Consider the following 26,058-nt stretch of genomic DNA (forward strand, 5'->3'; position numbering starts at 1 on the left):
TGGCACTTGGCAACCAATGAGTAGAATATTTTAAATACCACAACAGCATAACTACTTCATGCACACATAGGACATTTCAGAAGTAGACGTGACATAACAACCCTACAACACTTCCCCATGTGAACAGCACTGACGAGTGATGGCCGACATATCACGGCTTGGGACAGCATCAGCTGGTGTACAGTTACCTCTCCGACAGTCAGCTGATCAATAATGCAACATATGCCCACATGGTTTGAAGTTTGCAAATACTTTTATCGATACTGCTCAAGGATGTTAAGCTTTCACCATTTATTAAAATCACCTTGTGACTTCTATTATTCATATCATTAATCATTTTACATTGATATACAGTCAATCCCCGTTGTTTCGAACTTACCCTTGTCTCGAAGAGTGAGTGAGTGAGTGAGTGAGTTGGGTTTAACGCCGCTCTTAACAGTATTTCAGTTATATCACGGCGTGTCAGCTTAATGTGGGAGGAAAGCCCGAAGTGATGCAGGTCTCAGACATTTACCACTTCGCTGAAACCCAGGAGCACGGGTATGGTGCTGACAAACCTAGAAACATTTTCGGGGCGAACCGGGATTCGAACTCACAATCATAGGTTTCTGGCGTGCCCAAGGGACGCAACTCTGCACAGCGAATCGCGGCGCCTTAGGAGAACTGGGTCACCCGTGCCCCCCTTGTCTCGAAGATAAAGCTGATGTGTTGAATCGGATGTGTCGAAGTTACGATTGTCTCAAAATCGTTTTCGTCCCAAATATGTATTTCAGCCCAAATTTACTCTGGAAAGTTGCCATTTATTTGGTGTTTTTCTTTGTTTGGTGCATATATTTCGTGTTATTCATTCTTCATGCCAATTGGTAGATTTATGCCAAGTTCATTTTTCGGCTGTCAAACCTTGGGTAACTCAAGTATTTTCGTAGATCCCTTCAACTTCCAACACAACAGTGTTTGACTGTATATACAACTTTCACTTTAACAATTTATGTGGACTTCATACTTTTTTAGGGGCGGTCGGGTAGCCTAGTGGTTAAAGCGTTCGCTCGTCACGCCGAAGGCCGGGTTCGATTCCCGACATGGGTACAATGTGTGAAGCCCATTTCTGGTGTCCCCCGCTGTGATATTGCTGGAAAATTGGTAAAAGTGGCGTAAAACCACACTCACACCCTCATACTTTTTTAATCTGATGCAACTTATTTTCACTGCCAATGACACGTGTATTACATTTATCCCCGGTACTCCCACACCAATCATCAGTGATTAAAAATACTTTGAAACTTTCAAACCTCATTGTGAGAAAACATTCAACACCATCAGTGTACAATGACACACAATCAACCAAGTCACAGAGTCTGACCACACGTGTCACTTCGTTGCCTCTGACGACCGACATAGGTTGCCAGGGACTTGTGTTAACACGATACTTTCTACGCCATCTCTATTTTCAAACACAAATTGTTTTGGGTTTTTTTACTGTTAATTTGATACCCATGTTTAGGGAAAATAAACCAAATAGGCTCATAAGAGAGAGTTACCTATTTACATTGTTCACATACGGTAAGTTCACTTTAAGTTTCCAATCCCTTTCATTTTATATTATTACATTTTCATTGTTCATAACATTACAAGGGGATTTCACGTTTAGTTGATTACAAGGGGATTTCACGTTTAGTTGATTACAAGAGGATTTCATGTTTAGTTGATTACAAGGGGATTTCATGTTTAGTTGATTACAAGGGGATTTCATGTTTAGTTGATTGCAAGGTAAGTTCATGTTTAGGGTTAATGTTAACCCATGCTTGCCGTAAAAGGCGACTAGCTTGTCGTAAGAGGCGACTAACAGGATTGGGTGGTCAGGCTCGCTGACTTGGTTGATGCATGTCATTGATCCCAATTGCGTGGATCGATGCCCGTGATATTAATCACTGGATTGTCTGGTCCAGACTCGATTATTTACAGACCGCCGTCATATAGCTGGAATATTGCTGAGTGCGGCGATAGACAACAAACCAACCAACCTTGTCGTCAATGGCATTCCGTGTGTAGTTATTTAATTTGAGCACTATGTGCACAAGGAATCAATAATTAATCCTATATATGTTGACCAATGATTAATGGCTTAATTGGATTAATTCTTTGTTTGTTTGTTGTTTAACGCCGCATTCAGCAATATTCAAGCTATATGACAGCGGTCTGTAAATAATCGAGTCTGGACAGACAATCTAGTGATTGATATCATGAACATGGATCCACGCAATTGGGAGCCGATGACATGCATCAACAAAGACAGCAAGCCAGACCACCCGATCCTGTTAGTTGCCTCTTACGGGCATTCTTTGAGCACTGTTGAGAGACATCAGAGCTGAGAACATTCACACAAAGTTTCAGCTCCACGGGCTGGACAGGAGAGGAGAGACAGAATAGACGGACAACTGGACATGAGCACACTTGACCTTCAGTCAGGTGAGCTACAAGCCAGTATCAGTAGCACCTGGTATGGTTGTTCACCGGGGCACCCTGTAACTAATCTTGTCTTGGTCATAGTATAAAAAGCCAGCCAACAAAATTCAAGCTGGTCATTCAATGTCAATAAGCAATCCTCTTTGGTCTACTCCTGTGATATGAATAAGAGGTGTAAAGACTAGTGAGGTGAAAAGGTGAGGTGAAATGGGGTTTAATGTCGCGTCCAAGATTATTGCACTTATATAGCGACGTGCATGTACGCGTGTTTGTGTGGCTGCTTGTACTAGTCCGGACTGATGCCGATTTATAGTGCTTGCACATTGAGATACCATGCCACAGTTTAACATGAATACCCCACTCAGACACAGAATACTGACTCCGAGCCGACCAGTCCTTGTTTTAGCCCCTTAATGCCGAGCGCCAGACAGGGTAACAACAAGTACCATCTTTTAACATCTTTTGGTATTAACGCGGCGGGGATCGAACCCCGGACCTTCCGCTCTTTAGGTGGACAATCTACCACTAGACCACAGAGGCGGTCTGTAAAGACTAGTGAGTGAGTGAGTGAGTGAGTGAGTGAGTGAGTGAGTGAGTGAGTGAGTGAGTGAATTTTTACACCCCTTTTAGCAATATTCCAGCAACATCACGGCGGGGGACACCAGAAATGGGCTTCACACATTGTACCCATGTTTAGAAACGAACCCAGCTCTTTGGTGTGACGAGCGAACGCTTTAACCACTACGCTACCCGACCGCCCTGACTGTTGATAGAACTAGTGATGCAACGTAACTTGTCAGGTGAGCTAAAAATGAGCACTGCCCTTAGAATACATTTACTGTTAGGACATGACAGTAGTTATCAGATTTCAAAAGTAGGTTAATGGGGGGACAAGGGCTTTATGTTGCAATATTCCTGCAACATCCTTGCTGCGAATACAATTGAATCTGAACTTTTGGTGTGATAAACCATTGCTTTAACCACTAAGCTACCCCAATGCCTCTATTCTCAAAAAGGGTTGGTGGTCAGGTGAGCGAGGAATGACCAACCAGTTAATCAGTGTTCCCACTGGCTTTTGAAACTGCCAGTCCTTGTGGATAGGCAACTCTAAAAATTATCAGTCCCCTCTAACTTTTGCCAGTCCCAACTTTCAACAAATAAAAAAATGTATGCAAATTATTCAGTTTTAATTCTTTCAACATCATGCTCAGTGCAAAGATGTCACCTCTGAAGTAACTTAGTTAGATCTACATGTCATTCACACAAACTTCTGTCACAATTTTATCTCTCTTTTGTAATATTTTGAGACAAAAGTCGCCACAAATGGATATTTAACCTTGAAATAGACCAGGGGAAACCCTGATGGCAACAGACAAGCTGACTTAGTTTGAAAAATGTACTTTTATGAATATCACCAATGTTTTGTTCAACAACAAAGATTTATAAGGTACTTTATTTGCCGGTCCACAGGGACTGGCAGTCACATGAATTACCAGTCCAAGCCAAAGTTTACCGGTAAAAAACTGGTTATTACCGGTAAACGGGAACGCTGACTAATTGAAATCCATATTACTGGACCTCTGCTGAAAGTATCTTATCAATATGTCAATGAATAGGTGCCTGCTAGTGACCCCACCCACCACGGCATCACTGCACACGGATCGATTCCTAGCTGGGTCAATATGGTCTTAGCTCCATGACTATCATAAGCCTATGTTAAAGTATGAGAGTTCTGATCATCTTAGCGCTAAGATCACAATGCAGAAGTACAAGGGCCCTGTCCCACAAAGACATGGTAGCCCTACGACTTCTGTAAGGTTATATAAAAGGATGCAAGTTAAGATCATCTTAGCGCTAAGATCACTATGTAGAATGACATTGGCCCTGTCCCACAAAGACATGGTAGCTCTATGATCCCCCCATCCCACCACCACCACACACACCGCCTTTCTCTACTTGTGCAACCACACCCATATCATATTCTCACCTTTTAACACTCTGATACAATCTACCTGTGCCCTAGTTTGTTCAAAGATATGTATATTATATATGTTTAAAGTTTTTATACTGTATTCAACGTACCGGTAATAAGCGCCCAGGTCACTCTCAAAATTAGAAATAGGGGGCTCTTATTAGAATATTATTTTGGTGGAAAAAATAGAGTTGAAAGATAAATTTCATGGTTTATGCTGACAGCCTGAAATGTTTATGTACGACAGATATATTTTTCCAGAATTTAATTGCCCATAATTAAGAATGCATATAGCACACGAGTGCGTATTATATGCGAATAAATAAGTTTTCTGTACATTGATCAATCGGAAGGAGTGCTAAATGGGATTGTTCACTAGCTAATATATAAGCAAATATCGCAGTGGGCGCTTATTAGAGTGGGGCGCTTATTACGTCGAATACGGTATATGTATAAGATTGAATGGGTGAATGACAGTCAGCAGTACATTTATCCCAGGTTTTAACATCGCCAAGCCATCATGGGTTTGTACATACAATCTTCCTCCAATATATAGAGAGTATTTCATGTGTCGAGTAAAATGTCATGTTTCTCTCATCGAGTGATATGGAAAGGATATATTTTCCAGAGTGGTGTATCCCGAGACACATGCAGCCACGGTTTACTCGCGGGCAGATGACCACGGAGTGCGCTGATCACTGTGTCGGATTAATGAGTGATTTCGGTAATTTTTTGCAAATTAGGTGTGTCGGAGTTGGAGTGCGAGACTGTCGGATTAACGGGTCTAAATAGCACTGATTCAATCAGTTCCCATCATTTGTGTCGGATAAAGCCGATTGTCGGATTAACGAGACTTGACTGTATATGACACATGCTGCCCACAGTATCAAGCATGAACATTGTCGTTTGAGCAATGTAAGCTTAGCTGTCTTGGCACCTACTGGCTTGATCCACTGTACCTCATGTTTACTGAAACTGTATGCTAAGATCACTACTTCCTGGGCGTTGTTACTATAATAAGTATGGGAGTTACGCTCGTACATTAATCTTAGTGCTAAGATCACTCTGTAGAATAAGGTCCAAGGTCCACATTCACAAACCGATGTTAGTGCCATGACGATTGTAACTCTGATACTTTAACATTGGCATGCATTATTTTCTAGCGCTAAGATCGATTTGAGCAAGTTGCGTCCATTTCCCTGTTCCACTAAGCAGTCTTAGTGTTAAATCTGTCATAAGATCATATTAGTGTATGGATGTTACAACCGTCTCAGCGCTAAGACAGTATGTGGCACTGGGCCCTTCAGATTTATTCTGACATACCTGCAGTAACCATGGTAACTGTATCTCCGTGCTGCTCCCTATGAACGATTTTGATATTGACTTGTCGCCACACAGAGCCACAGGCAGTCCTAATGTTTGCATATTAGATTCCCGAAATGCAAATCTGCATCTCATTCATCCCAATTACGTAAATCGATGCTCATGATGTCAATCACTGGACTGTCTGGTCCAGGCTCGATTATTTACAGACCGCCGTCATATAGCTGGAATATTGCTGAGTGCGGCGTTAAACAACAAACAAACAATATGCATCGGTCAAGTGCATGTGCTGTGATTCAAATGACAAATGCAGCATGATTCACTTCCTTCCTCCAGCCTTCAAATACTGATCATCATGATCATGCAACAATATATTTACTTATCAAGTTGAAAACCAGACCGGAAATTATATTTTTCATCTGCCATTGAGGAGTACCCTCTTGATGGCAACAATGAGATAATTATATAGACAGTTGCATGATCGAAAATATAAAAACACATATTTGAAGGCAGAAGATTTTAGAAGGGATTCGTGTTGCAGTTTGTTAAAATTACATGTGCCTTATTAGTTGTTAGCGCATTATGTTCTAAATTGTGAATCTATTAGGAAAACAAGATGGAATAGCCCCCAGCTCTGAGAAGTGACAAGTCAATATCAAAATTGTTTATCGTGACAGCATAGAGACCGTTCTGACACAGACACAGGGTTGTGTGTAGAAGGGGACATGAGGAAGTTTCTATCAATGTGAGTTTATATACGTACCTGAGTTAGAGTCAGGGAATGACAAGTAACAGATGTTCATTTTCTGAAAAATAAAAACATCGGTTCTATGAATCTATGCAAAGCTGATGAATAGACTGTACAATAATTTAAGCAATTTCAAAGTTCATGCCACTTGTTATATTGCTACAAAACAGAACATTACGATCCTGAATAACTGACCAATATTTTCAGGTTATTGAATATAATTGTGTCATGTTTCATTTGATGACAATGATTACCTTTAAATGAATCTACCTTTGATAGAGTTGAATAGAATACATGAAAAACTTTCACAAAAGAAGAAAAACAAAAGGCTAACAAAAATAGCACTGAGACAATAAGCTCATTTTTTTATTACATGATTGATGAAGAGGGTACGTATATCTGGGCCACATCTACAATTCTGCAAATATTCAACATTCAGAAACTCTGTCACATAATGTTTACTACAGTTTTCCAAATTCAGAATGAATGTCAAGGCCGTTCTCTTGACCCTAACATTAACAGGTCAAGGTCACCATGTTCACAGGTCTCCATATTCAAACAACAGAACAGCAGACTTCAGGGACCTTGGGACCTCAAATTACATACCATTACATGAAGAAATAGCTAAGTAGAGTTGAACATGTCATTTCAACATGGCTGAAATAATCATTAAACTTGCCTGTCATGCCTGTGTTCTGTTTGTCTACCATGTTATTTTCTTAACACTTTCAAGATTTCTGGAAATACAACTCAGTCTGCATTGTCTTGGTAATTTGACCTTTGACCTACCGATACTTAATTCTGAATGATTTGCTGTGAACATAATGCTGATATGAGGTAATACTTATTTTCTTATTACATATACAAGGGGATTAAGAAAAATTCACTCATTCACTCACATACTGTAAATCATGAAATTTGGCCACCTTTGGCCTAAAATATGTCATGAAATTAATGTGAGTAGACTTTCCTTTGACTTATCAGCAAATGATAACACCAAGGTTGTAGATTTAGAATTCCAGATACAGTATTGGGTGATAGCAGTTCAACTGAATAATAACATTACAATAATGTCTCAATCCTATTTTTCGCATTCATTTCAAGCTCACATTAATTACATGATTAACATATGCAACACATGGTTACAATTTACACATATTTGTTCATATAATTATCAACTGCCTCTGTGGTCTAGTGGTAGAGCGTCCGCCCAGAGAGCGGAAGGTCCAGGGTTCGATCCCCGTCCACATCATACCAAAAGACGTTAAAAGATGGTACTTGTTGTTACCTAGCCTAGCGCTCGGCCTTAAGGGGCTAAAACAAAGACTGGTCGGCTTGGAGTCAGTATACTGTGTCTGAGTGGGGTATTCATGTTAAACTGTGGCATGGTATCTCAGTTGGCTCAATCGGCATCAGTCCGGACTAGTACAAGCAGCCACACACACGTGCATGCATGTCGCTATATAAGTGTAATAATCTTTGACGCGACGTTAAACCAAATTTTCACCTCACCTCATATAATTGTCCAGGAACCAATGCAATAATATGTCAATAAGTTCTTTTTCAGATCAGTATCATTGTGTTCAGTCCAACATGTCTGAACCTACATGCTTTGAAATCACTCAAAACCAATATAGCACTTTTAAAAAAGCAAAAATATATTATTATGATTAATATGCTACAATGAGCCTTGTAACGAGGTCACATGTATTGCAAAAGTCGTGACACATGTGACTGATCTGTGAGTGACAGATCAAAGACAGATTGCCACTGATGTCATTTACTCCTACAAACAGCCCAACAATCAATAACATTTGACCTATTATTATCACAAGGTAATTGGGATTCAGAGAGCTTTCCGCAGACACAATAATACAATCGATATGTTACCAACAGAACCACTGACACACTTCATAAGATGGTGTTTTTTATATCATTACTAACTGTGATTATGTTATTTAATCCCATAATTAGAGATACAATACATTATATGACAAACACCTACAACAGATAGATATCTATCTGAGACAAGGAAATAATGAAAGCCAGAATATAATTATAAATATGGGGAATATAATGAATATAAATTATTACAATATGGATAATGATTAAAGTCATGTGAAAGTGAAAATGCTGTTTTTCTTTTTGGGTCTTTGAAACAATATACTTGTTATATACTTGTTACCTGATTATCGCATGACTATAATTTATCTGTGACGGCCATTAATATACAGTGTCCGAAATAACTGCTTGTCTGCCAGCCCATGGCTGGTAACTTTTCTGTCAGGCTGCATGAAATTTTTCTCCACCTGCCCGACTGTCTGGCAGATAATTTAAGACTACTTTCACATTCAGTTTTGTCATGACTACTTGTAGATTCTCAAGTGATTGGTAGCATCATTTAAACTGAATCAAGATGGGAGTTGTCTCTTAATTTTTGCAATTTCATGTATAAGGTCTACATGCAGGCTAACTTTGAGTGAGTTTGATTTAACGCCGCTTTTAACAGTTGGTTGGTTGGTTTATCGCACTTAGCATTATTCCAGCTGTAAATAATCAAGTCTGGACCAGACAATCCAATGATTGACATCATGACCATTGATCCACGCAATTGGGATCGATGACATGACATGACATGTGTCAACCAAATCAGCGAGCCTAACCACCTGATCCCGTTAGTCGCCTTTTACGACAAACATAGTCGCCTTTTACAGCAAGCATGGGTTGCTGAAGACCTATTCTACCCTGGATCTTCATTGGTCTGCTTTTAACAGTATTCCAGTTATATTACGGCGTGTCAGCTTAATGTAGGAGGAAAGCCCGAAGTGATGGAGGTCTCAGACGTTTACCACTTCGGTGAAACCCACGAGCACGGGTATGGTGCTGACAAACCTAAAAACATAATTGGGATTCGAACCCACAATCATAGGTTTCTGGAGAGCCCAAGGGATGCAACTCTGCACGGCGAATCGCGGCACCTTAGATGACTGGGCCACCAGTGCCCTCGCTAACGCTGAAGATGGGCAGGCAACACTTAAGGGTCACCTGCCCGACTGTCTTGTTGGGTTTTAAAACTATTTCAAACACTGTTAATATTGAAGACTTTTTCGTCAGATTATCTTTTAACACATAATAGAAAAATGCCAATAGAATCTCTTCATTGTGCATCTGGTCTAGATGTGCCAAAGCATTGTAGACTTGCTTGGGATGTTTCCAATATCATTATTTCAGGGTCCGTATGAAAGATTACTATCAGAAGTATGAATGTCAGAATTATCTTCTCCCTTTTAATTTTAATGACGATCAACTGATAAGCCAGGATTGTACTATACTGGTGTGAATTACGCTGACACGATTAGCACCAAATAATATAAGTAACTAAACTTCAATCCAAAATAATTCCAATTAAGCAGGCTTTGTATACTCCCAAAGGAGCTGAGATTGAAATTTTCGTGCACACTGAACTATTAACCAGTAGCTCTATGAGTAGTCACTCGGAAAAAGAAAGTTATTATTATCATGATTATCATTATTAATATTATTGTTGTTGTTGTTATTGTTGTTAGGTCAAATACAAATCTAAAATTTGAAATCCAACTACAGCATGTGTATTATGATTGCAACCACTTTGTTCGAGAAAGTTTGCCTAACGCTGAAGTGCGAATTCCCAAGCCAGAAAGTAGACACATAAAACTGTAGAATGCTGTCGGAGTTTGTTGATATTATTGATTCAAACAACAGCTCAATACAGCAGTGAATAGGTAAAGTACAGTCTACATAACCAAACCAAACAATCAAGATACCATATTCGACGTAATAAGCACCCCGCTCTATGAAGCGTGCACGGCGATATTTGCTAATATATTGGCTAGTGAACAATCCCAATTAGCACCCCTTCCGATTGATTAATATACACAAGACTTATTTATTCGTGTATAATACACACTTTTGTGTTATATGCACCCTTAATTATGGGCAATAAAATTCTGGAAAATATATCTGTTGTGTATAAACATTTCAGGCTGTCAGCATAAACCACAAAATTTACGATCTTTCAACTCTGTTGTTTTTCACCAAAATTTTATTCTAACAAGAGTCCCCTATTCCTAACTTTGAGAGCGCCCTGGGCGCTTATTACGTCAAATACGGTAAGCATTCAAAGCTGGAAGAGCCGAAACAACTTCAACACCTGATAGTTCTCTTGCAATTTCTTTACCACGTGAGGACAAAAGAATTTATCGGAATGTCTGAACTTATTTACAGCTTCTTAATCGATATATTCAAACGGTTAACATTTTCATGCCAGTGAGAACAGGTGTTGACTTTGTAATTTGTTTTGCACCATGGAATTAAGACAGAATTGTTCTGTAAAATAATCACACATTTCACTGATCACTATTGTATACAATGCAATGCTGTGTGCATGGTGAGGTCATTCAGTGAATATTAACAGCTAATATTGCCAAAGATCTTCTTATAATAAGGATTCCAACCTGTGAACTTATATTTTATGTCCTTTTTAATGGCTTCTTGGGTCTTTTAACTTTGCCAAACTTTGCAAGACTGAGTGAGTGAGTGAGTGAGTATGGTTTTACGCCACTTTTAGCAATATTCCAGCAATATCACGGCGGGGAACACCAGAAATGGGCTTCACACATTGTACCCATGTCGGGAATTGAACCCGGGTCTTCGGTGTGACGAGCGAACGCTTTAACCACAAGGCTACCTGACCGCCCCCCTTGCAAGACTGAAGACAGCCTTTAAATATTCTGTCTGGACCAGACAATCTAGTAACTGACATAAAGCAATGATCCGTGGCACTGGGGTACGATGACGTGCTATCAACCAAGCTATCGAGTCACTTCCCATGGCCAGAATAGGTGCCATCTCATTATAACCTGGAGTCTCTACAGGTTTAACTCCACAGACAGACAAGTCACTATTCCAAAGGACTTCATGCATGGGTTTTCTTCAGTGTTGGTTTGGTTGGTTGGTTTGTTGTTTAACGCTGCACTCAGCAATGTTCCAGCTATATGACGGCGGTCTGTAAATAATCGAGTCTGGACCAGACAATCCAGTGATTGACATCATGAGCATCGATCCACGCAGTTGGGATCGATGACATGCATCAACCAAGTTAGCGAGCCTGACCACACGATCCTGTTAGTTGCCTCTTACGACAAGCAAAGTCGCCTTTAAACGGCAAGTATGGGTTGCTGAAGACCTATTCTACCCCGGATCTTCACGGGTCTTTCTTCAGTGAATAATATGAAACAGCATATCGAGGGATGACCAAACCAAGGGCGTCTTCCTACCTCTTTCTCTGTGAGCTTGATGTGACTGGGATAGATCAGCTGAAACCAAGAGGGGAGAATATTAATAACTTTAATATACTGTCTGATAAGCAAGTCATTTGTTTGTTTGTTGTTTAACACTGCACTCAGCAATATTCCAGCTATATGACGACGGTCTGTAAATAATTGAGTCTGAGCCAGACAATCCAGTGATTGACATCATGAGCATCGATCCACGCAATTGGGATAAGATGACATGCGAGCCTGACCACCTGATCCTGTTAGTTGCCTCTCACGACAAGCATAATCGCCTTTTGCAGCAAGCATACGACGAACATAGTCACCTCTCACTGCAAGCATGGGTTGTTCAGACCTATTCTCTACCCGGATCTTCACAGGTAGCAAAATCTTCAGGGAAGGTTAAGTAAAACTGTTGTTACAATAGCCATATGATAGGAGTTGTGGACATCTGTAAGTGTTAGTCTTGTTTCAATACAAAGACTAAGTCAACCAATTAACATAAGTATCACTCAAGTTAAGAACCGCCTCCGTGGTCTAGTGGTAGAGCGTCCGCACGTTAAAAGATGGTACTTGTTGTTACCGTGTCTGGCGCTTGGCATTAAAGGGCTAAAACAAGGACTGGTCGGATCGGAGTCAGTATACTGTGTCTGAGTGGGGTATTCATGTTAAACTGCGGCATGGTATCTCAGTGAGCTAGCACTATAAATCGGCATCAGTCCGGACTAGTACAAGCAGCCACATACACATACACGTGCATGCACGTCGCTATATAAGCGCAATAATCTTGGACGCGACGATAAACCCAATTTCACCTCACCTCACCTCAAGTTAACACTTCATCACAACATTTCCTGAGTTCAATCAGCTGGACATTAACACGCTTTGACAAATACAAAATATATATGTATTTCCCAAGGAAAGCTGATGATCAGCAGATCCTTCACAGCAAAGGGAACCAACTCTGCACACTGAATTGCAGAACCATGAGCAACTGAGTTTTCCCCGTGTTCTCATTTCTGCCATTGATCAGTCACAATTACTGTGTGCCCAAGACAGAGGGCATGGAGAATGATAATTTCATCATGTTCATAATTTTTTCTCACAAAAACAAAGTATATCTTTTTAGCTGTCATGAATGTAGGTGCATCTGCATAATATGTTATATTTTATCCTTAACACAAACAATGGTTAAAATAGGCTTTGATAAACATTTAGAAGTTGGGAGATCATGATGACATGAAATGTATATGGAAAACAACATTCACATTGTTTGTAACAATATCTTTATTGTTCCTTACAGTTACAAACAATAAAGACGTTATTTTCTAGAAAAGTTTCATGTCTTCATGGTAAACATCCTGCAGATAAACATCAGTGTTTACATAATAAGTATTAATAATGACGGTACATTATGAAAAGAATCACAATTTACAACATTCACTGCATTGACATATAGTGAATGATTGAGTTGATAAATGATGTTTACTTCAGATTCATACACCTAAGCCTACATCTTGACAGCTTGACACTAGGCCAGAAAAACCAGTGGTTGATGGCATGAGCAACAAAATGCTACATGATGTCCCGGTATGATGTCACAATCAGCTTGCCCCACATGGTGAGTGAGGGATTGACTACAGTCTTACGCTGCTATTAGCAATATTCCAGCAATATCATCATGGAAAACATCAGAATATGCATCACACATTGTACCGATGTGGGGAATCGAACCCAGTCTTCAGCAAAACGTGCAGACACTTAACCACGCAGCTACCCACCTCCACGTAAAACAATAACCACACGACATGCTACATAACAATGTCAGTCTACCCTAATGAGGTACTAGATAATCTACTCTAATCTTAACGGGGTTTTTAACAAAAAACAACAACTTACAACTAGCCTAGCCTAATGACGAAAACTTCTTCTAAACCTGCCATTTAATAGTGTAAATCAATGATATTCTATATATATTTTTTAATTTCAGCAAGAGTACACACTGATGCCGGTATTTCTACTGACGGATAATATACAGTCTTGACTGAATTACTAGATACGTTCGGTTTTGACAGGTTAAACTGTCAGGTGTCATGTTCACAAACTGCCAGTGTCAACGCATCAGCAGGTGTGTGTTTACACTTCACCAATATACATTTAAACACACCTCCATCGCCTGTCCAAGTTCCAGGTCAAAAGTAACCACGCAGGCACAATGCAACCAGTTGGAAAACCGATCCCAGGGTAACATCGTTGGCGATTTTACACCCATTTCTTCCAGCCGTGATGAGAGAACACCTTCTACCTCCTCCATTGTGGAAGGCCTCTATAAAATTACACACTATTTTCCTAAAAACAATACTTTTCTTTTTACGCCTGACCGGTCGTCTAATGGACAGTGTAAACACGTGCATACATGGGAGTGAAAATTACTTTACATAACTGCCTAATGTTATCCATAGAAAAAGGACAAGCAAATTACAATGTTAAACATTATTTTTATCAGATATAATCAAATTCATGCTTCAAACGAACTGGTTCTAACCCTGTATCCTATTATGAAAAGTTTAATTATTGTCTTGTTTTGTCTGTGCAGGTCTGTTTCAGATCGTGCAGTTAGTCTAATACCAAATGGTCCTCAGTCGTTAAAGACTCCTGGGACAGATATTGCTTTGAGTGAGTGAGTGAGTGAGTGAGTGAGTTGGTTTAACGCCGCTTTTAACAGTATTCCAGTTATATCGCGGCGTGTCAGCTTAATGTGGGAGGAAAGCCCAACGTGATGCAGGTCTCAGACGTTTACCACTTCCGTGAAACCCACGAGCACGGGTATGGTGCTAAAAAACCTAGAAACATAATCGGGGCAAACCAGGATTGGAACCCACAATCATAGGTTTCTGGCAACTCTGCACAGCTTTGAAATGGTGATGCGAATAATGAAATAATGAGCACCTCAGACTATTAGATCGACCGGTTCATACAAAACTTTATATGTACACTACAGTAGTGTGTGTGTGTGTGTGTGTGTGTGTGTGTGTTAGCGACAACGTTTGTTTGCGTTATGTAGTTTTATCAGTTCCGTGTGCGACATACGCTTACAGTCGGAAAGCGCAAGTTAAATCTCCAATATAAGTGGGTAAGTAAGTTTATCAGTTTATCCAAAGGTAAAAAATACCAAAACATTGTTTGAACCAGATCGATTGACCATACATGGTCATATTGTTAGCATCAAGTTCAAACCTACAGGGTTGCAAAACTATTTTCCAAAAGTCATAAATGGAAAAGTTTAACCAAACACTTTGTAAGAACTGACTCCATCCCTCCATTTTAAGGCTTGGGCTGTTTGGCAAGCTGAGGGCTCTGGGATTTCAAGACAATAATAATTTCCTACAGACAAAAAGGACAATAAAGAGCCCTTTTCCCTGAGATTTCACCCTGAAAGGTGTTAGTTGGACAAAAGAATTCAACTCCTTCATTCAGAACCATAGGGCTTGAAGCAGTGATGTAAAAATATCGTTTTTCTTACCGAAAGGAGCGGGCACGGGTGGCCCAGTCGTCTAAGGCGCCACGATTTGCTGTGCAGAGTTGCGTCCCTTGGGCACGCCAGAAACCTATGATTGTGGGTTCGAATCCCGGTTCGCCCCGATTATGTTTCTAGGTTTGTCAGCACCATACCCGTGCTCGTGGTTTCACCGAAGTGGTAAACGTCTGAGACCTGCATCACTTCGGGCTTTCCTCCCACATTAAGCTGACACGCCGTGATATAACTGGAATACAGTTAAAAGCGGCGTTAAACCGAACTCACTCACTCACTGACCGAAAGGTGGTTGTAATTGTCGTCTCAGTTGTGGTGGTGTTGGTGGTAGTTGTAGCAGCATCAGCTGCAGAACTAGTCAGGTAAAGTACCTTAGAAGATTCAGTCGGGGTGGTAGTATAGTTCTACAAGTAGTAGATTCGTGAAGATCCGGGTTAGAATAGAAGAGCAGAGGCGACTAACGGGATCGGGTGATCAGGCTCGCTGACTTGGCTGATGCGTCATGGTATCCCAATATCGTAGATCGATGCACATATCAATCACTGGATTGTCTGGCCCAGACTCGATTATTTACAGACCGCAGTCATATACCTAGAATATTGCTGAGTACGGCGACAAACAAACAGTTTGGGTTTGGGTTTTGATAAAGAGTCAATTTGTGCTACAGGTACAACTTGCTTCCAGTTAGTTGTCATTGACTGGCAGTAAAGGTGGATGGCTTGTACCTGAACCAATAATCAATGACAGTGGGCACACAGTCGAGATTACTAAAGGTAAAACATGGTGAGGGAACACGGTATTTCAGGTTGTACGCTTTCATAATTATCTAACACTCCTTAATGGAAATAAAATATTTTTTAGACAATGAGGATTTAATTATTATGTTAATAGATATTAATGAAGTAAAGGGACAACTGGGGTGTCTTGTCCTGTCTCTATAACTGGAATGAGCGCCAAATAAACGTTCGGCTTGTAGTTCAACTGATGCCTGTGAAGCATGTTTATACAATGTGAGTAGTCGCGAGGGAAAATGTATCATGAAAAATACGAGTGGCCTTCACCTTTAGCTGACAAAATTATCAAAACAAATCATTTATTACTTAAGAAAGGGACCGAATTGGTCCTTTTCTGTGTATATACTTACTTTCCCATCGAATTGGTCTAAACTACAAGTGTTGCCGTGCGAAGAATGAGAAAGTTATAAAATTCCGGGTCAGAGATTATGTTTAGCAATTTTCAACATGGCCGTCTCCTAAAAGAAGTGCAAGATGTAGGGAAGAATGGTATGCACGCTTTCTCTGTTTATTTTGTTCGTCTTGGTGTGTTAATGGTTGACAAAGTACTCAGGTGTACAGGATTTACTTTCGTAATGAACACTTGGCAAAGATACTGGAATTGCATGATACACAAGTCTTTGTTTTGACCGATTAATCTTGAAACGAACTTGCCTCCAGTGAGCAGCTAAACTGTAATATTTTGACAGTTCTTAGATCAATATGTCGTCAAATGTCGAACATTGCTGAAATGATTGAAATGTACTCATGTTTGTATATTCTTTGCTGTAAATGAACAGAACGAGGAAGGTACGTTCTCAGATCATGACTGATACCCTATGAATTGGAAGAAATTTTGACATGATCGAATGCAGAGGTGTAGATTCTATTTATCGAGTATAGAACTTGTCATATGTATTTTCCTAAAAAAGTTCCTATCTTATTTCAGATGTTTGTTTACTTTATGAATACTGATCTCAATGATAATGTGTCTTTTATGAACCTGGTGTTTTTTTCAATTTTACAATATGCTTTTGACCTCTGAGGCTCTGTGATGCATTATTATGAACACCGTTTTTTTAACTCTCAGAACATATACATGTTCAAATAATCTCTGTAGATACAACCTTTGATCTATGTAATTAATTGAGTTAATTCACATATTCCATGAGTCATGCAAATCATATCAGTGTAACATTCATTGTCACTAAAACTGTTGCACAATCAACTGGTTGAATGTTTTTTCCAGTTATAAAATCAGTGACCATTGCCCTTTTGATATTGGCTATGACACTATTCATTTGATCTAATGAAAGATTGTATCACTTGTGTATTACTTGCAAATTGGGCTAAATTTGTAAACAAGGAATTCCCACTGAGAGGTAATGTACATTCACACCTACTTCTTCCCCAATCCCTTAGCAAGAGGTTGTTAATCACACTTTCCACTTCTATAGAATGTAATATGTTTGACTAATATCTGCATACACAAGAGACTCCACCAGTCCAGTGACGATATTGTTCTCATATTATTTTGCTTGTGACAATGGCTGTGTTGATTTGAATTGCAAGGAGTAGCAGTTTGTTGAAAGGTTCAACAACATGACATAGGCATAGTTAATCTGACTTAATCAACAGGGAGTTAGTAAGTGTTTCAGTGAGAAAAACAATAATCTTGTTCCATGAGATATATATTAGCATGAGGATTGATCTAACCTTTATATGATGATGTATTTTGGGCTGGTGGCCAATCTACTGAATACATAGACACCCTGATCAAGTATCACAATTTGTGACAGAAAACTATTTTTATCTGGCAGGACAAGAAACTACTGATGTCATTACTATCTCTTAAAACCTGATTTACATCATTGGTTGCTGAATGTAAAACCTGATTTACATCATTGGTTGCTGAATGTAAAACCTGATTTACATCATTGGTTGCTGAATGTAAAACCTGATTTACATCATTGGTTGCTGAATGTAAACCCTTATGATAACAGTGACATCTGATTTTAGATGGTTAAAATCAAATATTTAAACCAGTTGGTTTCTGGAACCTTTAAAATAAATTATGATTTAAATGTGTTGATTTTCACAAAAATATGAAAATGGATTAGTAAAGAAGTGAATTGCTTTTGTTCATACCATTCCATTACACATAATACTTATACAATTAATACATTGATGAAGGTCAAATGTAACAAATGAATAATATGTACCAAACTAGTTGCATATATGATACATATATTTGCAATTTACATTAATTGATTTAATTTGATGAAGATGACACATGCATTCTTTAGGACAGCAACAGCATCTGTCTTAAGTTGCATTGTTTGGTTGCACATTTGAATAAATAGCACCTTGATTTTCCATGGCCACAGGCTGCATAAATATTTTCCTGGTTTACACACTTTTTTTTTCTCTATTGTATCAATATTAGAAATGTGTAAAAGTTGAAATTATTATGATGACTAGGTGACTTCTGCTGGTCAAATCCATCAGCATCACTGCATGAATGTTTGGAATTGGATTCAGGATATCCTATATTTACTGAATTTTCTGTTACAATTCTGTAAATAAATTATTTTGGAAATTAAGACGGGTATTTGAAATTTGGGCTAAAAGGTCACTTTTTCCTGAATCCTTCTTCAACTTCCATCATTCCAATACCAAGAATCAGCATTTACTTCTAAGATCTTTTATCTATGATACCCCAAAATGCTTGATTTGGCATTATATGCAGCATGTACTTCATTGTTCTGTTGACTTATATGAAATATATTGGTATTTATTCAGGTGGAAGGGGAGGACAAGTTGCGACCAACCATGTCGGCCTTGGCCATACTTTCTTGTCGACCAAATTCGCACCCATTCCAGGAAAGGCACATATCTCTGCATGAAGCCATCAAGATAGGCCGATCAGTGGCCCGAGCTCGACCTGCTGCCAATAATGGAATATTTGATTGTAAAGTACTTTCCAGACACCACGCATTGCTCTTTTATGAAAATGGAAAGGTGAGTTTTATCCCCATTTACAGCATTAGAAAATAACAGTTTTCGTCCACTAGTCCTTATAATGAAACCTTAAACATGGCAATTTTCTACCTGTTCTTATTATACCTTTACCATTGGGCATTTTGGCAAGGACTACAGGACTAGTGTCAGTTTCTAACCCTGTTTTACAGTTATTTTTTTATGTGGTGTAGTGGATAGAGCCTCTGCCCTGAGGGTGGAACGTTGGGGGTTCAATTCCCTGACCATGTCATACCAAAAGATGCTAAAAGATGGTAGTTGCTGTTACCCTGCCTGGCGCATTGTGATGAAACAAGGACCGGTCAGCTCAGTCATGATACTGTGTCTGAGTGGGGTGTCCATGTTATCTCAGTTGGATAGCACTATAAGACCAGATTAATTCTGTACTGGTACACGCAGCCACACACTCAAATGCATGCACATTGCTATATAAGTAAAGTAACCCCATTTAACCTCACTTTACCTATTGTTTATATGCTAATAACTAACCCCTCACAATGGGATTTTCGGGGACTGTCAGATTGTGTCCCCAAAACACATGCTTGTTGTAAGAGGTGACTAAATGGATTGTGGGACAGGTTGCCCAAGTGGCGTGGGACAATGCTCATGATATCAGTCACAGGTTTGTATGATCCAGACTTGTCTATTGCAAGTCATGTGAGTGGAATGTTGCTGTGTACGGCGTAAGCAACAAACAAAACCTAACTGACCCCAATAAAAGGCGTTTGTTTGAAACATCCCTCTACTCTTGGTCCACGTGGGCCAGTTGTGTGTCCAAGTCTTGATATGGGAACAATGTATGACTGATAGGTCTGGAGGCACTGTGACAGAATGCATACAGGTTTTCCCTTACCCTTTCTTTCTTTAGTTCAGTAATTCTACTGTACAGTTGTAGAAACAGTGAATTACATCCAACTCGCTCACACCTCGTTTTGGACAAGTGTTTATGTTTTGGGAAAATTACCCGTCCTTCCAGATTTTCAGTCTCTGGCAAGCAGACAAGTGGCCAGTTTCCACCCTGCATGTTATAGCTAGGATCTGTGTGAAAGAGGTGTCCTTTTACTCCATTTGGTGGTTGATTGCATGACTTCATACTTCCTATTTGACGTGTCACAGTTGTTATGTAATGGGAATTGCAGACTCTTTCTAGTTGGGGAAAATCCCTCATGGAAAAGTTTATTATCATAGAAAATCATTCAGATTCTGTCTTTATCATACATGTATCCAATTGCTTATAAAAATAGGAGACTGGCCAGGGTATGATAGGAAGAAATACATGCATATATTGTTCAAAAGGGTAAAATTATGAATCCTGACTGAATTGATCACAGTGTACACAAATATACTTCAACACACAATTATTTTTATTATCAAAATGTTGCAATTGCATCTGGCATGTCTACTTTAAAAGGTCACTTGGCCAAGCATATTTTCTTTTTAAATATGGGATCCTGTGTGGAATAAACACAATAAAAACAAACCCTTTTATGTCCTTGGTGTGATAAAATTTCATTGGTTCCAATTTAAGTCCTTTTTACTCCTTTTGATTTTTAATAAGAAATATTCCATGAATAACCATGAGTGTTGAATGATGTTGATATTTACATGTCTATTTATGTAAGACATGTATTATGCTTGGAACAACCATGACTTGGTTTAACTGCCATGTAGTCCATTGGGATTTCTCTGGTACTGATAATGGTTCTTTCCCTCAATGGGCGGTCGGGTAGCCTAGTGGCTAAAGCATTCACTCGTCATGCCGAAGACCCGGGTTCGATTCCTGATATGGGTACAATGTGTGAAGCCCATTTCTGGTGTCCCCGCCGTGATATTGCTGGAATATTGCTAAAAGCGGCGTAAAACCAAACTCACTCACTCTTTCCCTCAATCTGTGTCTTTGATGAGGAGTGTTAGGGGACTACTGCAAAGCAAGAGTCATATCGACCTATGTGTATTCCATTTAATGTTTAGTGAGTCAAACCTATAATAGCCTGAATTGATGTATGATAGAGCATTTAATGGATGGATAGAAACATTGTTGATGGGTCCAGGGAGTTCCATCTTGGGCCTGGGAGAAAGTGTTGCTGTATGGGATCTGATGGAAAACACAGCAAGAATAGAATGAGGCTTCTGATCTATGTGTAAATAGAACTAGAAGATATTTTTTCATGGTTTGTGTGCAAGGCATTTGATAATGTGGACATATTGTGCATGTTTGATCCATAGACAAAATTTCTTCATGGCTTGTATGGGTTTTTGCAATAAGATAACTGGCCATGTCACCATGAATAGCTGCAAAATTGCTGATGTGTTTAGCAATATTTACTCACTCACTGTCCAATCAGATTGGTTTATTCTTTAACAAGTCATGATAACTATTCCACCGTGGGTATTCAAGATAAGAAAACAACGCTTTTCCTTGTGTTCCTCACTCAAACAGCTTCCAGATTCCGGACATATATTCCTAAGCTAATTTGACTTTTAATATAGTTTGAATACTGCTAATAGGTGTCTGGTGTAGTGTCATCGATAGGTATTTGGTGTAGTGTCATCGATAGGTGTTTGGTGTAGTGTCATCGATAGGTGTCTGGTGTGGTGTCATCGATAGGTGTCTGGTGTGTCATCAATATTGTAAGGTGATGTTAGAAGTGTCAATTCTTGCTGTCTGCTGTCAGTCATGTATTAACATGGTAGGGTGACAGAATCTTCAGCTGTTGTATTTCAATATCTGATAGAACCTGTCAGGGCTGTAGACCCTACAGTACTGGCCCTGACTGAGGATAATCCACTTATGTGCCACAGGTCTAATAAATTGAAACCAAATAGCATTGACTTATTACTATTGACATTATGAAATCTCCCTACAATTGATTAATCAAAATTGTCCCTGAACTTAATATCATGAACTGGTTATGATAAAGTAACTATGGTTTCTACTTGGCCTGGCATGGGGAACCCGGGTCGGATGAGTCCTTAGTAGGACCCGGATACCCATGGAACTACCCCGAGCCTTGGTTAGTCACGTGATATAGTGTGTAATGACAAAAATTTACAATAAGTCAATGGTTACACTACAAGTCGCTTATGTCAGGGTTAGAACATAACACTAGCCCGGGGCTAGAACTAATTCCTGTGGGCTAGTACAAATTTCCAAATTTCCCCATAGTTTAACGTTACAAGGGCATTTTATCTTCACCTGGGCGAGTAAAATGTTTCAGTTTAGTTCTAACCCTGTAGCGTTCGCATTCCTTCTGACTTGCATATGTTTGAATGAAGATAAAGCTTCAGTCAACTTCAGTGTTTGCATGATCAGATCATTTTATATGTGTATCTACATAGTTTTTGCCAGAGCTCGGTAAAACAATTCCCAATGTGACATTTTGTACTTAACTGTTGAGACCTTCAGTGGGTACCTGGGTTATGGGCTTGAGAGCAAAACGTTCGGGGTTCGATCCCCGGCTGCGTCATACCAAAAGACGTTGAAAGATGGTACTTGTTGTTACCCGGTCTGGGTGAAGGGGCTAAAACAAGGACTGGTCGGCTTGGAGTCAGTAGACTGTGTCTGAGTGGAGTATTCATGTTAAACTGCGGCATGGTATCTCAGTGAGCTAGCACTATAAAATGGGCATTAGTCCAGACTAGTACAAGCAGCCACACACACATACACGCTCATGCACGTCGCTATATCGGTGCAATAAGTCCAAATGCCCACTTACTCATCACAGGACATCATCACTAGGCAGAGGAACCACCAGGAAAGGCCATTAGTATGTCCTGCGGCTATGCTTGAAGAAAACTACCACATGAAATAGAAACATTACGAGTGTTACTTGTTGTAATTTGACTCATTCAATCAGCAGATGGGATACCTTAGATCCTGCAATAAACAGTGCTGTTTCATGTGTTAAATATATATTAATTGTTTTATATTCACTTGCAGTTTTAGGTTAGTGGTATGTGGAGAGTTAGTGTGTGTTCCACGTTTAATGATCTGTGACCAGTTACTGCAGTAAATCAATTTGTAGGTTTAATCATCACGATAACTGGCATTAACATTAACCCTGAAGACGAATGATGGTGTGATCTGAGCCGCCTAGGGCAGGTATCAAGGCAGAGTTTGACGTTTGATGATAAGAGCTGGCATTAGTTGATCCCATGCTGCGTTGATTATCTTAAGCATATTAGTGTCAGTTATTGCACATGGTTTAGGCTTGATTGGAACTCAGCAATCCATGGCTGGTTAATCTTGTTACCTCACAAATCAGGACATTTATTGCATTGCAATAGTTTCGGGGTAATTCATGTGCAGACAAGTTTATAGTCTGCTGGGTAATGTGCCAAGGATTCCGGAATCAGCTTGTCCAAACCTGTGTTCTGTGTATATGTTGTGTATACTGTGATTACCATTGAACACCTTGGGATTGAAACTAGACGTGACATAAATAAATTATTATTATTACTTGTAGTGAGTGTGTGAGTGAGTTTGGTTTTATGCTGCTTTTTGCAATATTCCAGCAATATCCCCACGGGGGACACCAGAAATGGGCTTCACACATTGTTCCCATGTTGGGATTCAAACCTGGATCTTCGGACGAGCGAATGCTTTAACCACTAGGCTACCCGACCACCCGTTATTACTTGTAACTAGACCATCAGTTTGTTCACTATCAAGTTTTTTACAACCATAGTTAAAAACGTTTGACTTGGCACGCCACCATATTATTGATGGGTGTGATACATTTGGCTCGTTTGTAAGAGGTGACTATGCCTATCATAAGAGTCGACTATCAGGTCAGACTTGCTGACTTGGTTGATGCATGTCATCGTATATCAATTGCTTAGATCGATGCTCATGATGTCAATCACTGGACTGTCTAGTTCAGACTCGATTATTACAGACCGTTGTCATATAGCTGGAATATTTCTGACTTTTGGTTCGTGGTTCCTCAGAGATGTTGATGGTGAATATAACACCTGTGTATTAGAACCTGCGCCTTTATCACATCAAATGAACATTAAAAAGCACCTTCATCTAATCCCACTGTCCTCCAGTATTACTGTACACAAAAGCCTATTTTCATCAGATTATGATGCAATGTCCAGACAAGCCTCGGTTCATTAAAGACTCTGTAACAGTGTTCCGCTGCCTGTTAATGCCATTCATTACAGGGACGTATTACCTGTCACTTCTACTGTATAACTCCTCAGACCCTGTCACCTCCCATAATGCAATGTGCAACATCAATAACCTCATGTGATGCGTCGGCAGAAATACTTATTGATTATTTAGTGCACATGTTCCCTCATCTATGTATTATGTTGGCAGGATAAAACAGATAAAATGATCTTTTTCTGTTGTACTTTCTGTATTTAGAACTCAGTTAGCATCTTGAGTAATCATGGAGTAGGCGTATATCTTTTGTTACCTGGTGTAAGGATCAGATTGTAGAAAAAAATAAAATGTTAAAGTGTTTTGCTTGTTCTTCTTGCAAAGTCTGTTACAGAATTCAGTAATTAATTTTTGGAAGTATCAATTTTTTGGAAGGGAAATTGTTCGCTTTATATCTTCAATATGATGAACAGGCCAACAGGGGATGGTACATCTGAATATGGTTTTAGCAATATTCCGGTATTTATGTCACTTATATATTTTATTCTTTCTTTCATTCTTGTTTCTCTCGCCCTATTGACAATACATTCAGGATATCACTGTAACATCTATATTTGAAATTTGACTGTCCTCGTGGCAGTCTTTATGCCAGAAACAGATTCCAATGTTCACAACAGTACATGATATAGACTTGGGATTCTGGGTTAGCGTTGCTTATTGATGAATCGTGTGGTCAGGCCCAGATCGTTGCTCATTATCAGGGTTAGAAATTAAGTTTCTGTTCACACTAGTCGCAAAAAAGATTTGCTACCGAATTGCCATCTACGTAATGATAAAAGTGGTTGTCACAAGGACGTTCATCACTCGTTCTTCCTGAAATTAACAAGCAGGCTTCTTTTTATTTCGAACCCTGCTCAGAATATGAATAACTGGATTGTCTGATCCAGATCCAGATGGACATACAGACAGACACTCAGACAGACACACAGGCAGACAGACAGACACATAGACAGCTAAATACAAAACTGCTGCCTTCAGTAGGGAAACATAACAACATGTAAATGTATGCAATATTTCAGTCATAAACAAGTAGGTTGTCAGTAGGGGTCCGGTCCTCTCAGTAAGGCCATAATAAAGCCAGGAACCTCGGAACTATGACCAGATATAATACCCCGTTGGTGTTATTGTAATTCCAGAGTGCTTGCTTTGTAAGCTACATGTACAGCACCTATGAACCACAACAGACAGCACACAGTTTTCTGCACTGGTGTAGACTGTGGCAGGAAAAAGGTTGTTTTCATTCATGCAATGTGATTTGCCTTGACCCAATTTAATCCCTTGCTTTTGATCCTACTGAATTCCCACGTTGATATTGATAACCAATACTGTTTATTGTCACACTCTGGTTGCTGCTTGAGTTTGTCGGAGGCTTGTCTGTGGCTGAGTGCAGTGCTGTTGTTGATAACTGGTGTCTCAGAACCTCATCTAGTGGTTGATGCCAGTCAGGCTGCCTCTGTCCTTGAACCTGGGAAACTTGTTTGTATTATGGCGATGCAAGGTTACTATGGCAATACGTTTCTGTTGAACCATAAATTCTGCCTTTCGTTTCTCCAGTGAATACAATGTTTCCAAGTTCAGCTTTTTCTATAAGAAAATGGACAGCAGAGTAAATAGAGTTAATAGGCAGTCATGCGCGATGAGCAAGGCGAATTATGTACTTCTAGAAGTGGCTTCCAGTTACTGAATGGGATGACGTGTTTCTTGGGGCGTTGGCTCGTTTTAAGCA

The 26,058-nt window shown here is 39.6% G+C and overlaps 2 protein-coding genes across 19 annotated transcripts in view; one reads left to right on the forward strand and one right to left on the reverse strand.

The window, feature by feature from the left end:
- LOC139444823 (protein DENND6A-like) overlaps positions 1 to 14,132 on the reverse strand; it is a 44,516-nt gene extending 30,384 nt beyond the window's left edge. The window contains exons 1-3 of one of the 2 annotated variants that reach the window (XM_071225794.1): positions 13,986 to 14,132; positions 11,822 to 11,860; positions 6,522 to 6,564 (exon numbers count right to left, since the gene is read on the reverse strand). In XM_071225794.1, coding sequence (XP_071081895.1) covers positions 6,522 to 6,564; positions 11,822 to 11,860; positions 13,986 to 14,132 — 229 coding nt within the window. The remainder of the gene's footprint in view (positions 1 to 6,521; positions 6,565 to 11,821; positions 11,861 to 13,985) is intronic. The other variant, XM_071225795.1, reaches the window with a different exon arrangement.
- Positions 14,133 to 16,458: 2,326 nt separating this feature from the next.
- LOC139445897 (sarcolemmal membrane-associated protein-like) overlaps positions 16,459 to 26,058 on the forward strand; it is a 99,798-nt gene continuing 90,198 nt past the window's right edge. For 11 of the 17 annotated variants that reach the window (XM_071227139.1, XM_071227141.1, XM_071227145.1 and 8 more), the window contains exons 1-2: positions 16,459 to 16,633; positions 18,926 to 19,144. In XM_071227139.1, the coding sequence (XP_071083240.1) occupies positions 16,631 to 16,633; positions 18,926 to 19,144 (222 nt within the window). In that variant the 5' untranslated portion in view covers positions 16,459 to 16,630. The remainder of the gene's footprint in view (positions 16,634 to 18,925; positions 19,145 to 26,058) is intronic. The other 6 variants (XM_071227147.1, XM_071227148.1, XM_071227152.1 and 3 more) reach the window with 1 other exon arrangement.

The sequence above is a fragment of the Haliotis cracherodii genome, unplaced genomic scaffold (genome assembly GCF_022045235.1).
Source record: "Haliotis cracherodii isolate W230 unplaced genomic scaffold, xgHalCrac1.p SCAF_6, whole genome shotgun sequence".
Taxonomy (NCBI): Eukaryota; Metazoa; Mollusca; class Gastropoda; order Lepetellida; family Haliotidae; genus Haliotis; species Haliotis cracherodii.